The sequence below is a fragment of the Hemibagrus wyckioides genome, linkage group LG01 (assembly GCF_019097595.1).
Source record: "Hemibagrus wyckioides isolate EC202008001 linkage group LG01, SWU_Hwy_1.0, whole genome shotgun sequence".
Classification (NCBI taxonomy): Eukaryota; Metazoa; Chordata; class Actinopteri; order Siluriformes; family Bagridae; genus Hemibagrus; species Hemibagrus wyckioides.
The window spans coordinates 4,317,902-4,335,436 of record NC_080710.1 but is presented as its reverse complement, the minus strand read 5'-3'; the positions used below and the strand labels follow the sequence as shown (position 1 = coordinate 4,335,436).

The following is a 17,535-nucleotide window of genomic DNA, read 5'->3' as shown; positions in this document are numbered from 1 at the left end:
TCTCGTTCACTGTGTGTGTGGAGTTTGCATGTTCTCCCTGTGCTTGGTGGGTTTCCTCCCACAGTCCAAATATATGCTACTAGGTTGATTGGAGTCTCTAAATTGCCCGTAATGTGTGTGTGCGCGCGCCCTGTGACGGTTTGGCACTCCGTCCAGGGTGTGTCCTACCTTGATGCCCGATGATGCCTGAGATAGGCACAGGCTCCCTGTGACCCGAGTATAGATCGGATAAGCGGTACAGACAATGAAATAAAAAAATATTAATATTAAATTTGCGTTTTATTTGTCTGGTTTAAAATGTAGCGTGCACATTTTGGTTATAAACTACATTTCCCAGAAGACTGTTCGATTTCCTGCGCTTATAAGTGACGCATTTTCCTGTGCGACCCGGTGCAGCGCTGTTAAAACGTTTGTATGCGAATGAGTTGTTGCTGATTTTTCTCATTTAAGGATTTTGATATATATTTTTTGGACTCTTTTGCATATATTTCAGACACTAGAGACACCCTGACGCGGTAAGTTTAACAGAATTAACTTATTAATTATTAAAATAATACTCGTTTTTTCCTTCCAGCAAAGCTAACTACTTAGCTAGCCGGCTGCCTTAGCTGATTAGTTCAAGCTAACGTAACCAAACAACTTCGTTTACATCAAGTCTTTTGTTTAGATGTAACTAGATAAAAGTAAGATGTACTCGATGTAAAATACGTCACATTGATCATTTTTGTCCCGATATTGCTGCCCCTGAGGTCGCAGTGTGAAGACTTCACAGTGTAACACACATTTCCCCGTTTATTTACGCAGATGTCTTTAGCAGACGAACTCTTGGCTGATTTGGAGGAAGCTGGAGAGGAAGGAGAGGACGGTCTGTACCCGGGTGGAGAAGAAGACCAGAGCGATGGAGAAAGTGCACACAGAGAGGGACATGGAGGACTGGAGGACATTCCAGAGGAGATGGAGACAAGCTACAGCAACACGGAGTGTGTGACCTCTATAGCAAAGCTGCGCAACAGCAAATCGGTGAGTGCTGGACACATTAACAAACATGGCAGAGGGTCTGTGTGTCTCCTGGGAGACAGATTGGGCAAGGTGATGGACAGACAGGAAGGCAGATACTGGGGGCATGCAGACGGGTAGCAAGATGGATAGACAGACAGGTGGAGTGGTAGAAAGACATGTAGTGACTGAGAGAGAGTGAAAGGTGGACAAATGTGCTGACATACCAGTGGACAAGTGCAAAGACAGACAGATAAGTGACAGGGTGGGTGGATAGACCTACAGATGCGTGGATGGATGGATAGACAGACAGATAAGTGAAAGAGTGGATGGATAGATCTAGAGATGGGTGGATGGATGGATAGCCAGACAGATAAGTGACAGAGTGGATGGATAGATCTAGAGATTGGTGGATGGATGGATAGACAGATAAGTGAAAGAGTGGATGGATAGATCTAGAGATTGGTGGATGGATGGATAGACAGACAGACAGATAAGTGACAGTGGATGGATAGACCTAGAGATGGGTGGATGGATGGATAGACAGACAGATAAGTGACAGGGTGGATGGATAGACCGATGGCTGGATGGATGGATAGACAAATAAGTGATTGGGTGGATGGATAGATTTACAGGTGAATGGATGTATGTATAGACAGACCGATGGATGGATGGATAGACAGACAGATAAGTGACTGGGTGAATAGATGGACCTACAAATGGACGGATGGATGGATGGATGGATGGATAGACAGATAAGTGACTGAGTGGATGGATAGATTCACAGATGGGTGGATGGATGGATTTATGGATGGATAGTCAGACAGATAAATGACTGGATGGATGGATAATCAGAAGTGATTGGATGGATGGATAATCAGATAAGTGACTGGATGGATGGATAATCAGATAAGTGACTGGATGGATGGATAGTCAGATTAGTGACTGGGTGGATGGAAAGGCAGACAGGTAAGTGACAGGATGGATGGATAGATAGATAAGTGACTGGATGGATGGATAGTCAGATTAGTGACTGGGTGGATGGATAGACAGTCAGGTAAGTGACAGGATAGATAGATAGATAGATAGATAGATAGATAGATAGATAGATAGATAGATAGATAAGTGACTGGGTGGATGGATAGACAGACAGGTAAGTGACAGGATAGATAGATAGATAGATAGATAGATAGATAGATAGATAGATAGATAGATAGATAAGTGACTGGGTGGATGGATAGACAGACAGGTAAGTGACAGGATAGATAGATAGATAGATAGATAAGTGACTGGTTGGATGGATAGACAGACAGGTAAGTGACAGGATAGATAGATAGATAGATAGATAGATAGATAGATAGATAGATAGATAGATAGATAGATAGATAGATAGGTGACTGGTTGGATGGATAGACAGACAGGTAAGTGACAGGATAGATAGATAGATAGATAGATAGATAGATAGATAGATAGATAGATAGATAGATAGATAGATAAGTGACTGGGTGGATGGATAGACAGACAGGTAAGTGACAGGATAGATAGATAGATAGATAGATAGATAGATAGATAGATAGATAGATAGATAGATAGATAGATAAGTGACTGGGTGGATGGATAGACAGACAGGTAAGTGACAGGATAGATAGATAGATAGATAGATAGATAGATAGATAGATAGATAGATAGATAGATAGATAGATAGATAGATAGATAAGTGACTGGTTGGATGGATAGACAGACAGGTAAGTGACAGGATAGATAGATAGATAGATAGATAGATAGATAGATAGATAGATAGATAGATAGATAGATAGATAGATAGATAGATAGATAGATAGATAGATAGATAGATAGATAGATAGATAGATAGATAGATAAGTGACTGGGTGGATGGATAGACAGACAGGTAAGTGACAGGATAGATAGATAGATAGATAGATAGATAGATAGATAGATAGATAAGTGACTGGGTGGATGGATAGACAGACAGGTAAGTGACAGGATAGATAGATAGATAGATAGATAGATAGATAGATAGATAGATAGATAGATAGATAGATAAGTGACTGGTTGGATGGATAGACAGACAGACAGACAGACAAGAGTTAGCTGTTTTATTCCTCCAGTTGCACTAGAACATACAGTTAATATCTCTCTCTCTCTCTGTGTGTGGGGGTGTGTGTGTGTGTGTGTGTGTGTGTGTGTGGGTGTGTGTGTGGGTGTGTGTGTGGGTGTGTGTGTGTGTGTGTGGGGGTGTGTGTGTGTGTGTGGGGGTGTGTGTGTGTGGGGGGGGGGTGTGTGTGTGTGGGGGGGTGTGTGTGGGGGGTGTGTGTGTGTGGGGGGGGGGGTGTGTGGGGGGGGGTGTGTGTGTGTGTGTGTTTGTAGTTTGCTGAGATCATGGATAAGATTTCGCACTACGTTGGGAATCCGCGCAAAAACACAGACGGTGAGTGGCTGCTTCCTGATAACTGACCGGTGCAGTACGAGTGAGTGTCCAGTGAGATCAGAGCACTGTCTCAGGGGGATGTGTAATCTGTGTGTGTGTGTGTGTGTGTGTGTTTTTTCTCTGGCAGTATCAGGACCGGTGGAGGCGGATCCCGAGTATCGTCTCATCGTCGCTGCTAATAACCTCACAGTGGAGATCGATAACGAACTGAGTGAGTTTCCCTGATCATTAACTCCGTTAGAGTCGGGGCTCCTCCTTACCTCAGTTAGCTAGGAAGTCTTAAATGAGCTCTAACTGGACATGTACTGCACTACATAGTGTGTAGGGGGGGCGGAGCTAACTCGAGTCAGAGTCAACATTAGTGTAAAATACTGTGTCTTAGTGCACTACATAGTGGCTGTGATTCTCCAGGGAAGGGGGTAGGATGGTATTGGAACACAGCCCAAAAGAAGACTTGATCTCTAAATGGAGTGGACCACTAGTATATTTTTTCGTTTGTTTGTGTTTTAGATATTATTCATAAGTTTGTGCGCGATAAATACTCAAAGAGATTCCCGGAACTGGAGTCGCTGGTGCCGAGCACGCTGGATTACATCAGGACTGTCAAGGTCGACTTTTTAAACTTTATTATTATTAATTAATAACTTTTTGACTTTAGATTAATTTTAGAATTTTAGAATGCAAAGTGTGTGTGTGTGTGTGTGTGTGTGTTTGTGTGTAGGAGCTGGGGAACAACCTGGACAAGTGTAAGAACAATGAAACGCTGCAGCAGATTCTGACCAATGCCACTATCATGGTGGTCAGTGTTACTGCCTCCACCACACAGGGGTGAGTGTATACACACACGCACAAATAAATTCAAGAATTTCCTCATGGGATTAACTAAGTATCTATCCGCCCATCCATCTTTGTCTCTCTTTCTCCCTCTATCCCATCTTTGTCTGTCTGTCTGTCTGTCTGTCTATCTATCTATCTATCTATCTATCTATCTATCTATCTATCTATCTATCCTGCCATCTCTCTCATCTCTCTCTCTCTCTCTCTCTCTCTCTCGATCTCCCACCATATCTATCTGTCCCACCATCTCTCTCTCTCTCTCATCTCTCTCTCCCATCTCTCTCTCCCTTGATCTATCTATCTATCTATCTATCTATCTATCTATCTATCTATCTATCTATCTATCTATCTATCTATCTATCTATCTATCTATCTATCTATCTATCTATCTATCTATCTATCTATCTATCTATCTATATCCCTCGCTCTCTCTCTCTCTCTCCCTCCCATCTCTTTCTGTCCCTCTATATCCCACCATCTCTATCTATGTCTGTCCGTTTGTTTGTTTGTTTGTTTGTTTATTTATTTATTTATCCATCCAAACTCGAGTTGATCCCAGTTTAAAACACCCTTTGGAGGACTTCCTGATGGTTGATTATTTTCCTGTAACCGCATGCTGATCTGTGTGGGCGTTGTTAATTGTTTCCAGCACGCTCCTGGCGGACGATGAGCTACAGCGACTGGAGGAGGCGTGTGACATGGCGCTTGAGCTCAACCAATCAAAACACAGGATCTACGAGTACGTCGAGTCCAGGATGTCCTTCATCGCTCCTAATCTGTCCATCATCGTCGGAGCCTCCACGGCCGCCAAGCTCATGGGTAGGCGGAGTTTTCAGTCAAAAAACAAAAAATATATATATGATTTATTCATTTATTTTACTTTATTTATTTCTCAGGAATCGCTGGAGGTCTGACGAACCTGTCAAAGATGCCGGCGTGTAACTTGATGCTTCTGGGAGCGCAGAGGAGAACGCTGTCCGGATTCAGCAGCACGTCACTGCTCCCTCACACGGGCTACATCTACCACTGCGACGTCGTTCAGTCCCTCCCTCCTGTTAGTACACACACACACACACACACACACACACACACACACAAAGTTCTGTCCCAATTCAGTAACTCTGTTGGTTGAATCCCAAATGAATTATTCATGTTTGTGAGGCCCTAGTGACATGATTTATTATAATATCATATAAATGGTATGTGTGTGTGTGTGTGTGTGTGTGTGTGTGTAGGATCTGCGGAGGAAGGCTGCACGCCAAGTCGCCGCCAAGTGCACACTTGCAGCCCGTGTGGACAGTTTTCATGAGAGTGCAGATGGCAAGGTGAGGACCACGCACACACACACACTTACTCACACTAGGTCACATGAACATTTTGTTCTGATTTGTGTGTGTGTGTGTGTGTGTGTGTGTGTGTAGGTTGGTTATGATTTGAAGGAGGAGATCGAGCGTAAATTTGATAAGTGGCAAGAGCCGCCGCCCGTCAAACAGGTGAAGCCACTCCCAGCCCCGCTGGACGCTCCGAGGACGAAGAGAGGAGGCAGGAGGTGAGTGTGTGTGAGTGTGAGAGAGAGATTGAAATGAGAGAGAAAAGGCATCTCTCATACACACTGGGTTTATTTTCAGGTATCGTAAGATGAAGGAGCGGTTAGGACTCACAGAGATCAGAAAACACGCCAACAGAATGACATTCGCCGAGGTACAACACACGGTCACGATAATAATAACACTCCAGACACACACTAACACTACACTAGTCCCTCTGTGTGTGTTTGTTATGGACTTGCATTGGAAGTCATTATTTAAACATAACATAACATTATGAGCACCTGACTAATATTGTGTTATTACCCCTTTTGCTGACTAAACAGCCCTGACCTGTCGAGGCATGGACTCCACTAGATCCCTGTAGGTGTGCTGTGGTATCTGGCACCAAGATGTTGGCAGCAGATCCTTTAAATTCTGTAAGTCTGCTAGGTGGGGTCCACCATGGTCCCCCCCTTGCAACTTACAGGACTTAAAGGATACTTTTGATAGATACTGACCACTGCAGACCGGGAACACCCCACAAGAGCTGCAGTTTCGGAGATGCTCTGATCCAGTGGTCTAGCCATCACAATTTGGCCCTTTGTCAAACTCAAAGCTCAAATCCTTACACTTGTCCATTTTTCCTGCTTCTAACATCAACTTTGAGGACAAAATGTTGACTTGCTGTCTAATATATCCCACCCACTAACAGGTGCCATGATGAGGAGATCATCAGTCTTATTCACTGCACCTCTCACTGCTCATAATGTTATCTGTGTAATGATGTGTGTCTCAGATTGAAGACGATGCCTATCAGGAGGATCTGGGCTTCAGCTTGGGGCAGCTGGGTAAATCGGGCAGCGGCAGGGTGAGACAGGCGCAGGTTAACGATGCCACCAAAGCTCGCATCTCCAAATCCTTACAGGTACGACTGAAACATGACACACAAAATACACCATCTCACACAGATCAATAAAGAAATAAAGCAGAAAGACTAAAGGCCTAGCCATGTTTTCCCGGTTGCCTAGCAACAGCTTCCCTTGAAGTCATATTTGAGCTGTTGGAGTGTGTGTGTGTGTGTAGCGGACGTTGCAGAAGCAGAGCATGACGTACGGAGGGAAGTCCACCGTCAGAGACAGGTCTTCAGGAACGAGCTCCAGTGTGGCATTCACTCCATTACAGGTACACACACACACACATACGGAGGCCATCTTTCCACCCATTTTTCACTTCTAGTATTTTATCATTAAACACCTCAGCACAGGTCTTGCAGTCAATTTGAGACAAATAAAAGGCATGTTGCCATGGTTACTAGGTGCTTCATGCTTAGCTGGTTAACTAGTACTTTATGTGATTCAGGAAGATGGGTGAGAAACTATGGAGCTCGCCTCATCTCAGAAGACGGGGTGTGTTTTATTTATTTATTTATTTCTCTCTCTTCACAGGGTTTGGAGATCGTCAATCCGCAGGCTGCGGAGAAGAAGGTGGCCGAAGCCAACCAGAAATACTTCTCCAACATGGCCGAGTTCCTCAAGGTGAAGAAAGAAGGAGGAGCCAAAGCGTGAGAGTGAAAGACACGCACACACAGACACACATTTTGGATAAAGACTTCCTGCATGTGTGTGTAAAGGGTTTCTCACTGTATATTAGTTTCTTTTTACCGTTTAAGTTCCTTTACGTCACTGATTGATTTTTTTTTTTTTTTTTTTTAAATAAATGTGATTTAAAATGTGTCCAAAAAGCATCCTTGTCTGCCCTCGACTCCCACTCCGCACCCTTAAATAGCTTTAAATTAAAACATCATTTAATCTCAATACACGTGTGTTCAAGACAGAACGCAGGAGTCTGGTTCATAAAAGTATTTTATTGAAATTGTACATTTTTTTTTTTTTTTTTTTCTCCACTCTCAGCCCCACTAAAGGCCATGAAATTAATTTATACATCAGTTATTTTCGGAGAAAAAAAAAAAATTCACAAATCAGCTGCACTTTCAGTCCATGTGCTGGAAAAGGAGAAGGAAAAAAAAAAAAGAAAAGAAAAAGACCGAGACTGGACGTAGTCGTTTTAGCCTTCTGTGGATTTTTCGCTTATTTATTTTACTTCTTTCCCTTTCTAAAATAAGAAAGGAAAAGTGAAATGGACTTTTTTTTTGTTTTCTGATGTCCTAAAAGTGAGCAGTAACTAGAAACGGTGGATTAATTCAGTGACCCAATCATCTGAGAATACGTAAAGGACGTCTGGAGCTAGAAATCGCCAAAAAAAAAGAGTCACGACATATATAAAGCTCTGAACGTTTACCAATCTTTTTATTTTTTTGAATACTTGTTTTATTAGAGAATTGATCTAACTCACGTCATTTGTTAAACAGACACCAGATTCACGTGCGTGTTCGAACGCTCCCGCATACACGCACACACACACACTCGAGATAAAGATGCTACAAAAAAACAAACTAAAAAAAAAAAAAAAACGAGGACGGCCAATAATAATAATCATCATAACGCCGTTTAGGTGACGCAGGCCGAGAAGAGTTCAATTGCATAGCAATTTAATGTGTCCACTCGTTTTCCATCTTTTGCCCTTTTTGTCAGTCCTGAACGCGTCTGAGCTTTAATTTACTTTTATTTATTTATTTATTTTCCTGAATTCGGACTACTGCAGCTTGAAGAAACGATATGTTAAATATTTAGAAAGCATCTCTGTGTATTTGTGCTAGAACGGTTTCTGAGGTTCCTGTGAAGTCACTCTGCGCCTCAGCGACCTCGTGTATGCGCTGTTTAGAAGTTGATGTGCTGGTGGACAATTATACATGAAATAATAAAAACTTTTTAGCTTGTTAAGCACACTCTAGTAAAGTCCACCAGCAGGTTTTTGGGAGCTGGGAGGAATCTGGAGAACCAGGAGGAGAACGGCACAGACCTCCAGCGTGGGTTTATTTACGGGTTAAAACCTTAACGTGTCTCATGGTCCTTTTTTTTTTTTTTTTAAAAATACCCTTAAGTGTAAGAATTTGTCCTGGGTGCTGAATGACATCACAGCAGGTTATAAGACTCATTTCATGAAGCACAAACAAACAGTAATGCTTTTCATTCAGGTCTCAGGGGGGATAATGAAAGTATATTAAACATCTTGTTTTTCTGCTTATTTTAGACTATAAAGAAAGGGGCCTTGAATTGAAACAGGTGTGTGTAAACAGGCACTCGACCCCGTCTCTCTCTCTCTCTCTCTCTCTCTCTCTCTGTGATGAAGTCCTACTTTACACTCCTCACACCAGACTGCACTCCACTCCTGGAATGTCAACAGCTGCAGTCGTCATAGCCATCTCTCTCTCTCTCTGTCTCTCGCTCTCATTCATCCATCCATCCATTCTCTGTGCATTGGATCTGTATGTCACTGCAGGTCTCGGTCCTCCAGGTATCTGTACTCGAACGTGAAGCCCTCCTTTTTTCTCTGGCCCCATTTTTCATAGTCAAAGTAAATGTAGGTTCCCTATAAGGGGAGAAAAAAAAAAGAACAGTCAAGTCGCGTCTAAACCAAAAATACTGCCATACTGCAGTAGATAAAGACTGTTTTTGGATAATTTTGATTATATTTCAATCAGGCATAACATTATGACCACCTGCATAATATTGTGTTTTGCTGCCAAAAAACCCTGACCCGTCCTGCACTGTGTATTCTGACCCATTTCTATCGGAACCAGCATTAACTTCTTCAGCAGTTTGAGCAACAGTAGCTCGTCTGTCGGATCGGATCACACGGGCCAGCCTTCTCTCCTAACGTGCATCAGTGAGCCTTGACCGGCCATGACCCTGTCTCTGGTTCACCACTGTTCCTTCCTTGGACCACTTTTGATAGATACTGACCACTGCAGACCGGGAACACCCCACAAGAGCTGCAGTTTTGGAGATGCGCTGATCCAGTGGTCTGTCCATCACAATTTGGCCCTTCATCAAACTCAAAGCTCAAATCCTTACACTTGTCCATTTTTCCTGCTTCTAACATCAACTTTGAGGACAAAATGTTCACCTGCTGCCTAATATATCCCACCCACTAACATCAGTCTTATTCACTTCACTGGTCATAATGTTATGCCTGATCAGTGTATTATATCAGGCATCTAACATGTACAAGAGCATTTTTATCCTAATGTTTGATTTTTTTTTCTATAACGATACATTATGTATGATTGGCGATTAAATTGAAATCAACACTGAACCTGTTCGAACTCATCAGTGATGGTCTTGGGTTCCTCGTGTCTCTGGAACCACATCATGTATTTAGTGTGGAATCTCCAAGACTGCTTCTTCAGGGCTTTAGCTGATAGATACTGAGCCTTCGTACCCTGAAAAACACAGAACGGTCAGAGGCATACTTCACCTGTGCAACAGTCCTCGCTCACCTTTAAGAGCACACACACTCACCTCCATGTAGTAGAAGATGAAAAAGAGGGTCTCGGTGGAGAGTCTCTGATAGAAGTCAATGGAGTCGCAGTGATGAGGAGGAGTGTGATGATGGAAAGGTAAAAGAGGGCATGGGGTCCTCATCACGTATTGCCTACACACGCGTGCAAATAGTGAGTGAAAAGGTGCTTCTGCTGTATTTATATGTAATCATATCGGATAGCATGATGATCTGAATGTCTGAAATACCTGATCCTTTCCGAGTCTGATGGGAGAGGCATGTGCCCCCAGGCTGACTCCTGCATGATCTGCTGATACAGTTGCTCTTTCGTGAGGGGACAGGGGCCTAGAGGACACGCCCCCAGCGTAGGGGGAAGATTGACCTCCGTTACTGCGGGCTGGGGGGGAACTGGGGGGCCGGGAGTGGCCGAGGGTCCGGAAAACAAATCTGTAACACAAACACAGGGTGTATCTTAGCCGCCTTTATTCTTAATTTTGTAGCTAATGAATATAGCTGATGTAACTTTAAATGTGTGGGAAAAATAAAATAAAAGGTAACAAACCTCGTTCTGTCAGATGAAGCGGTGGGATTTCTCCGTCCAGTCCTGATCCAAGAGCTGCTCTTTCAGCCATCGCCTTCAGAGAGCTCAGAGGCTCAGGTGTCTACACACACACACACACACACAGGTGTTTGCATGCTTTCCTCAGATTCTTTTCATTATTCATCTTAAACCGTAAGACAAACCTTTATCGGCTCTGTGTTAGGCGTGTATGAGTGCGGGCCGTTCAGTAAACTCCCACCACCGGGGGTGCTGTCTGAAAACGACGGAGACTGAGAGGAGGGAGGCAGAGTGATGGAGCTCAGCAGGGTCGGTCCGTTATCCAGACTAGGAGAAAGATAGGGATGAGGTGAGAGTGAGAAGCAGAAACTACAGAGCTGCTTATTGCATTCGGAAGTGTTCTCAGTGACCTTTTTTTTTTTATTTTTCCTTACGTTTGATTGGCTGAGGAGCTGGTGGAAGAGGGCTGGCTACTCTGTGATAGGCTGGCGCTGCTGAGGGAGGAGTCTGAGCTGCTGTCGGCCACCACGGCGCTGTACGCTAGAGGGTCTTAACATCAAATGTTACTTAGACCTACAGCCACATCACTACTACACTGCAATACTTTACAATCTTTGACAGACTTTAACACTGTTTTCAGTTGGGGTGGGTGGGGCTAAATTGAGAATAGGTGTTGCCAGGTAACCCAGTGCAAAAAATTTGCAGATATATTTTTAATAAATACATATATATATTATAAAGTATAGATTTATTATTCCCTATGGTGAAAGGTTTATCTGTGCCACATTATCATCCTTTGCAGACTGGACCATGACTTTCTGATCTCTCATGTAGCTCCGCCCACAAAGTAATTCCCCTGGGCTTTACTCACTTGTTCCTCCGTTTTGTTTCACCACGCTGGGTGGTCGAGCAGGTGCCACGTTACCCATGATGCCCCCTGAAGATGCTGAACTGCCCCCGTTTCCAGGGCCCATGCTGGCTCCGCCCCCTGGTACAGTTCCGACCGGGCTAATGGGTAACTGTGCTGCTCCCTGGTGTGTCGACTGCGCTGGTACCAGGCCTAAAATACCCCCGTTGGAGCCCATCGGCACTGTCCCGTTAGCGGTAGCTGTAGAATTAGTGTTAGCATTTGCTCCACTCACTGCTGAAACAGTGCTGCTGTTTCCTGCGGGTCCACTCGGGCCGCTTCCAGCTGCTGCCTGGGCGTACGGAGTGGGCATCGAGCTCGAAATCATGGCGGCCATATTGCTGGGCATCATGCCTGGCATACTGCTACTCGTCACAGCTGTGCCTGCTTTGCTGACGTTAAGCCCTGCTGATGTCAACGGTTGAGAGTTAGACGTAGGGAGGGATAAGGGGGTGGTGGAAGAGGGCAAATTAGGGTGGCTTGGCGGACTGGATGTGCTGCTGGACGTCACAGAGGAGGAAGAAGAAGACGATGACGACGAAGAGGAGGAGGAGGAGGAGGACAGCTTGCCATGCGGATGCTGCTGGACCGCGCTGCTGAAGCTACCCAGCAGAGTATTGCCCCCGGAAACTGACGCAGTTCCCCCAACGACAGCTGCCATGGAAACGAGGGAGGAGGTGGAAGAGGAGGAAAAGCCTGAGGAGGAGGAGGAAGAGGAGGAGAAAGAAGACAGAGGATTGCTGCTCTTCACAGGTGACTGAGAAAAAAGAGAAGAAAGAAGTATTAATTTAAAATGTTCATTCTGTTGTGTTCTGAATGGTCATGGTGATAAAGCAGTGTCCAGACCGCACCTGGCACACTTCGCTGTCAGTAGACCGACCTCTCTTCTTCTCCTCTTCAGGGATCTCCTGAATAAACACACACCCACAGTTCATTCAACAACTAATTGTTGTCTCAGGTCTTGTCCCAAATAGTCAAATCAGTCCTTATCCTTATCCTCAGACCAGTTCCAATAATACAGGCTTTGTCCCAAATTTCTATATTTGTTCCAAAATTTCCTCAAAACTATCTTATATACTTATATATACACCAAAATGTAATCTTTCCTACTATCTTGGTGCTACGGGAGATTATGTTTTTCATGGATGAATATTAGGAATGATTGGGAGATGCTTTAAAGATGCGAGCTTGTAAAGGAGGGAAAAATAGTAAAAGGAAATTACGGTGGTAGCGGTGGCCGGAGATGGAGGGATGGGAGAGGACGATGTGGTGGAGGTTGGAGTGCTCATCTCTTCTTCATTGTGTCCCTGCGGAGACGTGGCCAGCATCGCTAAAAGATAGAGAGACACAGATTAGTGGAGATGTTTAAATAATCTATAAATATCTACCCCACACACAGACACTTACGGATGTCTTCAAGGTCAAGGTCATCGTACAGAAATTCGTTCTCCTTAAAGTCAGGATCCTGTGAGGAGTCGATGTAGTAGTCCACGTCGTCCTTTATCTTATGGATCGCCTCCACCTATACAGAGAGATGCAAGACGGTTACGTTTTTTTTGGAAAGAATCAGTATTCCACGTGCTGAATAGTTGAAGAGCGTCTCACCTGCACTGAGTCGTTGTCCAACATCCTTAAAATGGTCTCCAGCATACGGATGTGATACCGGTGTCTCTCAATCAGCTTCTTCAGCTCCTCAATACGATCCTGCTTCTGAACACACACACACCTTATATAATCATATCTTCTTTACTTATCTTTAGTTAAACAGGCCAGTCTTTATTATTATTATTATTATTATTATTGTCAGTGATAAACGTTGACGTATTACCGAACATTCTGTTACTGCAGCCTTGACTGATCAGGCATAACATTATGACCACCTGGCTAATATTGTGTTGGTGCTGCCAAAACAGCCCTGACCCATCATGCACTGTGTATTCTGACACCTTTCTATCAGAATCAGCATTAACTTCTTCAGCAATTTGAGCAACAGTAGCTCGTCTGTTGGATCGGATCACACGGGCCAGCCTTCACAACCTATGTGCATCAATGAGACTTGACCGCCCATGACCCTTTCGCCGGTTCACCACCGGTAACACATCAACTTTGAGGACAAAATGTTCATTTGCTGTCTAATATATCCCACCCACTAACAGATGCCATGATGAGATCATCATCAGTCTTATTCACGTCAACTCTCACTGCTCAGAATGTTATGTCTGATCGCTGTATGTGATACAGTCTTTAGGAATTAGCTCACGGTGGGTGCAACACCAGGAGAGGTATAGCATCATGTGATAGCATCTGTGTCAAACTGCATCCTATTCTATACCTTTATGTGAAATCTTTATATCTCTCATGTAGCCTTTGAACCTAGTAAAGGTTTTCGATTTCAGAAGCAGCCCATGACCACAGTCATAACAACAGCGGGACAGAGCTTGTGTGTGTGTGTGTGTGTGTGTGTGTGTGTGTGTGTGTGTGTGTGTGTGTGTCAGAGCTCAACTCAGAGACCAGAAATGTTTCTGCCCTGAAGTGCTGTTATGTGGAATGAGTCAAGGAAAGAGACTGACCTCCTTGTCTCCTTTTTTCTTCCTCGTTTGAACGGACAGAGACTCCACCTCACTCTCAAACTGATCCACCTGCATGTTCAGAGTGTCTATGGTGTTCTACACAGAAAGAAGAAAGCAGGTGATGTTAAACAGTGGGCTGTGTCCCAACTCATAAAAGCACAGACGCTACAGATAACACGACATACTGGACAAACTTCACGCTCTTCACACACTTGTATAATGGGAGGTACTTTACCGTGAGCCACTGTTCCGTTTCCTCCTTCTCCTTCTGAACTGGATCTACTTTCTGAGCCAAACCCAGACCTTCTTTAGAGTACGCCTTCGTCTTCGTCTCCCGCTCCACCACTTTAAAGCGCTCCATTTGCTACAGAAACACAACAACCAGTTGAGTATTTACTTTCTGGCGATCGCCTTGAAGTTTTATTTTATACGGTGATGTAATTAAATAGCTGTTTCTGACCGTCTCGATGAGTTTGCGGTTCTCCACTAGCTGCCGTTTGTCTTTGATCTCATTGGACGCAACCCATGATTTAATCTGGTCTCGGAGTCTCTGTGAAGGAGACACATGAAGGGACAGTATGAGTTCTGGGGACACTGGCTCAGTCCCAAATCAAACGCTCATGTAGTGCACTAAACACTTTGATAACAGACATATCAGAGGCTGAGAAGGGAGAAAGGAAAGAAAGGGGGAAGGAAAAAATACTGGAAAGGAACTAAAAGAGAAAGTAAAAAGGAAGGAAGAAGAGAGAATGTATTAGAAAGAATAAAAAGACAAGTGACTGGTGGAAGGAAATGTGAAAAAAGAAAGAATTAACAGGTTAAGGAGAAAAGAAAAGGATGGATGGATGGATGGATGGATGGATGGATGACAGATAGATGGATGGATGGATAGACTGATAGACGGATGGATGGACAGACAGACAGATAGATAGACAGACAGATAGATGGATGGACGGATAGATGGATGGACAGACAGACAGACACAGATAGATAGATAGATAGATAGATAGATAGATAGATAGATAGATAGATAGATAGAATAAAGGGATGAATGCATGGACAGATATAGACGGATGGATGGATGGATGGATGGATGGACTGATGGACGGATAGATAGAAAGATGGATGGATGGACGGATAGACAGATAGACAGAAAGATAGATGGATGGACAGACAGAAAGACACAGATAGACAGATAGATAGACAGATAGATAGATAGAAAGATAGATAGAAAGATAGATAGATAGATAGATAGATAGATAGATAGATAGATAGATAGATAGATAGATAGATAGATAGAATAAAGGGATGAATGCATGGACAGATATAGACAGATTGATGAATGGCTGGATGGATGGATGGACGGACGGATAGATAGAAAGATGGATGGATGGACGGATAGACAGAAAGATAGATGGATGGACAGACAGACATAGACAGACAGAGAGATAGAATAAAGGGATGAATGCATGGACAGATATAGACAGATTGATGAATGGCTGGATAGATGGAAGGACGGATGAGCAGATAAACAAAGTTAGACAGAGAGAAAGATGGATGGAGTATCAGATTGAGCGAGTCTCACCTGGAGCTTTTTAATCTCCTTCTTGAGGTCAGCTTCGTATTTCTCCTTCTGGTTGGCGTTGGCTGCATTGTGAAGCTGTTTAACAGAGAACACACTCTTCATTCATCACGTCACGGCCGTTATCACCTCACCACGCTTTACTGCATTTCTAACACACTATCTATCAGCCAGATTCATGGTGCTCTCGGATCAGATCTCACACACACACTCCAAAATGAGAGACTTGTTCAGAGCTTATCTCTGGATCTTATTAGTTTGTAATGGTGTTATACATGATTTATTACAGTGTAATACTGCTACAACATGCTGTATAATAATGTAATAACACAGATATTATAATGTATCAGCACTCACCTTTTGCCAAATGTCCTCAAACTGTTCCACCCCTTCTGCGACTTTTTTCAAACACCGGTCTATTTCACCTGTGGGGGAAATAAACACAAGGCCATGTGTGATGGGACGAAGGCAAAAATAAATGGATAAACATTACCAGAGTGACCTGTAACGTGCTTTATTTACCTTGGAGTTTTCTCTTATCGGCCATGGCTTGGCTATGATACTGTCTTCATACCTTCTCTCCCTGCCATGAAGAATACAAAATATACATGTTTATTTATTTATTTATTTATTTGGAAGTGCAATAATGCACTAATTACATGCAGTCATAATGAACAAGCGACAGTCCCGGCTTGTTAGAAACTCAGGTCTCGTGCACTTGTGTTTATTTATATTTACTTCCTCGGTGCAGATAAACAGATTCTGTTTTGCAGCTAAGCTAACTGAATAACAAACAGTCAATGAGCTAGCTGTCGTTTATTACACAACAGCTGCTTAGCATAAAAAGAAAACACGCGTCTGAATCTATGTTGTCAGTTTTTTAGCGCTAGCCTATAGGGGGTTAGCTTTAGCTGGCACATCGACGTTAGCTTGTTAGCATGTTTATCTTCGCGCAGGCAGATAGCGTTGACTTCGTGCATTATTGCAATGTAATAAACACCTACAGTGTAACAACACCAAAGCAATGAATTAACCACGGAATTGACTCCGAGGACGCCATTTTGATGCTGTTAGCGCTGAGCCGGGAATGCTAAGCTAACGTCATCCAGGCTTGTCTTAGTTTAGCTAAAGCTAAAGCTCGGCTAAATTAGCAAGCCTTGCAGAACACCACACACACACACACACACACACACACAGCTCGTGAACATCACTCTCGTTTGGTCCTGTACCTTTTTCTCAAATATGTATAATATTTGATTATATCTTTGTCTTTCAGCACCAGGAAGAAATTAAAAATATTGGATTAAATTATTTCTGGATTTTTTCCTTCTTCTCTTTCTCGTCACTCTCCCTCAGTATAGGAGCAACATTAAAGATGGACGTAAAAGCCCCGCCTCCATTGTCCTAGGTTCCGCCCTCGAATAATTTTCCAAGCCTTGTGATTGGATGGAACCTTCAAACCTTTCGGGTTTTCTTTCTTCGTTTGTGATTGGATGGAATCCGCTGTCAATCAGGCGAAAAGGGCCACAAGTGATTTTCAACGCGTTGGGTCGAAGGTTATATTTACGGAAATATAAAATCTGGACCAATTTGTATCATTTAAGAAAATTAAGAATTTAATAACTGTTAAAAATAATCCTGTCTATATGACTGGAAAATAAAAGACTGACTCATATTTGCTCTCGAGTTCATGAATCCAAACCGA

General features: G+C 43.4%; 2 protein-coding genes across 2 annotated transcripts; one reads left to right on the top strand and one right to left on the bottom strand.

Annotated features, from left to right (window-relative positions):
* Positions 1-361: 361 nt before the first annotated feature.
* prpf31 (PRP31 pre-mRNA processing factor 31 homolog (yeast)) lies at positions 362-8,794 on the top strand. Its single transcript, XM_058401163.1, has 14 exons — positions 362-515; positions 805-1,020; positions 3,385-3,445; positions 3,573-3,656; positions 3,956-4,053; positions 4,167-4,273; positions 4,932-5,101; positions 5,179-5,336; positions 5,518-5,607; positions 5,704-5,831; positions 5,911-5,983; positions 6,608-6,736; positions 6,895-6,993; positions 7,257-8,794. Exons 2-14 carry the CDS (start codon positions 805-807, stop codon positions 7,374-7,376), a joined length of 1,533 nt encoding a protein of 510 aa, XP_058257146.1. The 5' UTR covers positions 362-515; the 3' UTR covers positions 7,377-8,794.
* cnot3a (CCR4-NOT transcription complex, subunit 3a) lies at positions 7,656-17,217 on the bottom strand. Its single transcript, XM_058401139.1, has 19 exons — positions 17,060-17,217; positions 16,353-16,413; positions 16,188-16,255; positions 15,834-15,908; positions 14,709-14,798; positions 14,484-14,612; positions 14,249-14,344; positions 13,284-13,388; positions 13,086-13,200; positions 12,902-13,008; positions 12,530-12,586; positions 11,643-12,435; positions 11,206-11,320; positions 10,957-11,098; positions 10,775-10,874; positions 10,461-10,659; positions 10,233-10,365; positions 10,028-10,153; positions 7,656-9,300 (listed from the first exon to the last, which is right to left on the bottom strand). The coding sequence occupies exons 2-19, from the start codon at positions 16,375-16,377 to the stop codon at positions 9,202-9,204; spliced, it is 2,574 nt and encodes an 857-aa protein (XP_058257122.1). The 5' UTR covers positions 16,378-16,413; positions 17,060-17,217; the 3' UTR covers positions 7,656-9,201.
* Positions 17,218-17,535: the final 318 nt, after the last annotated feature.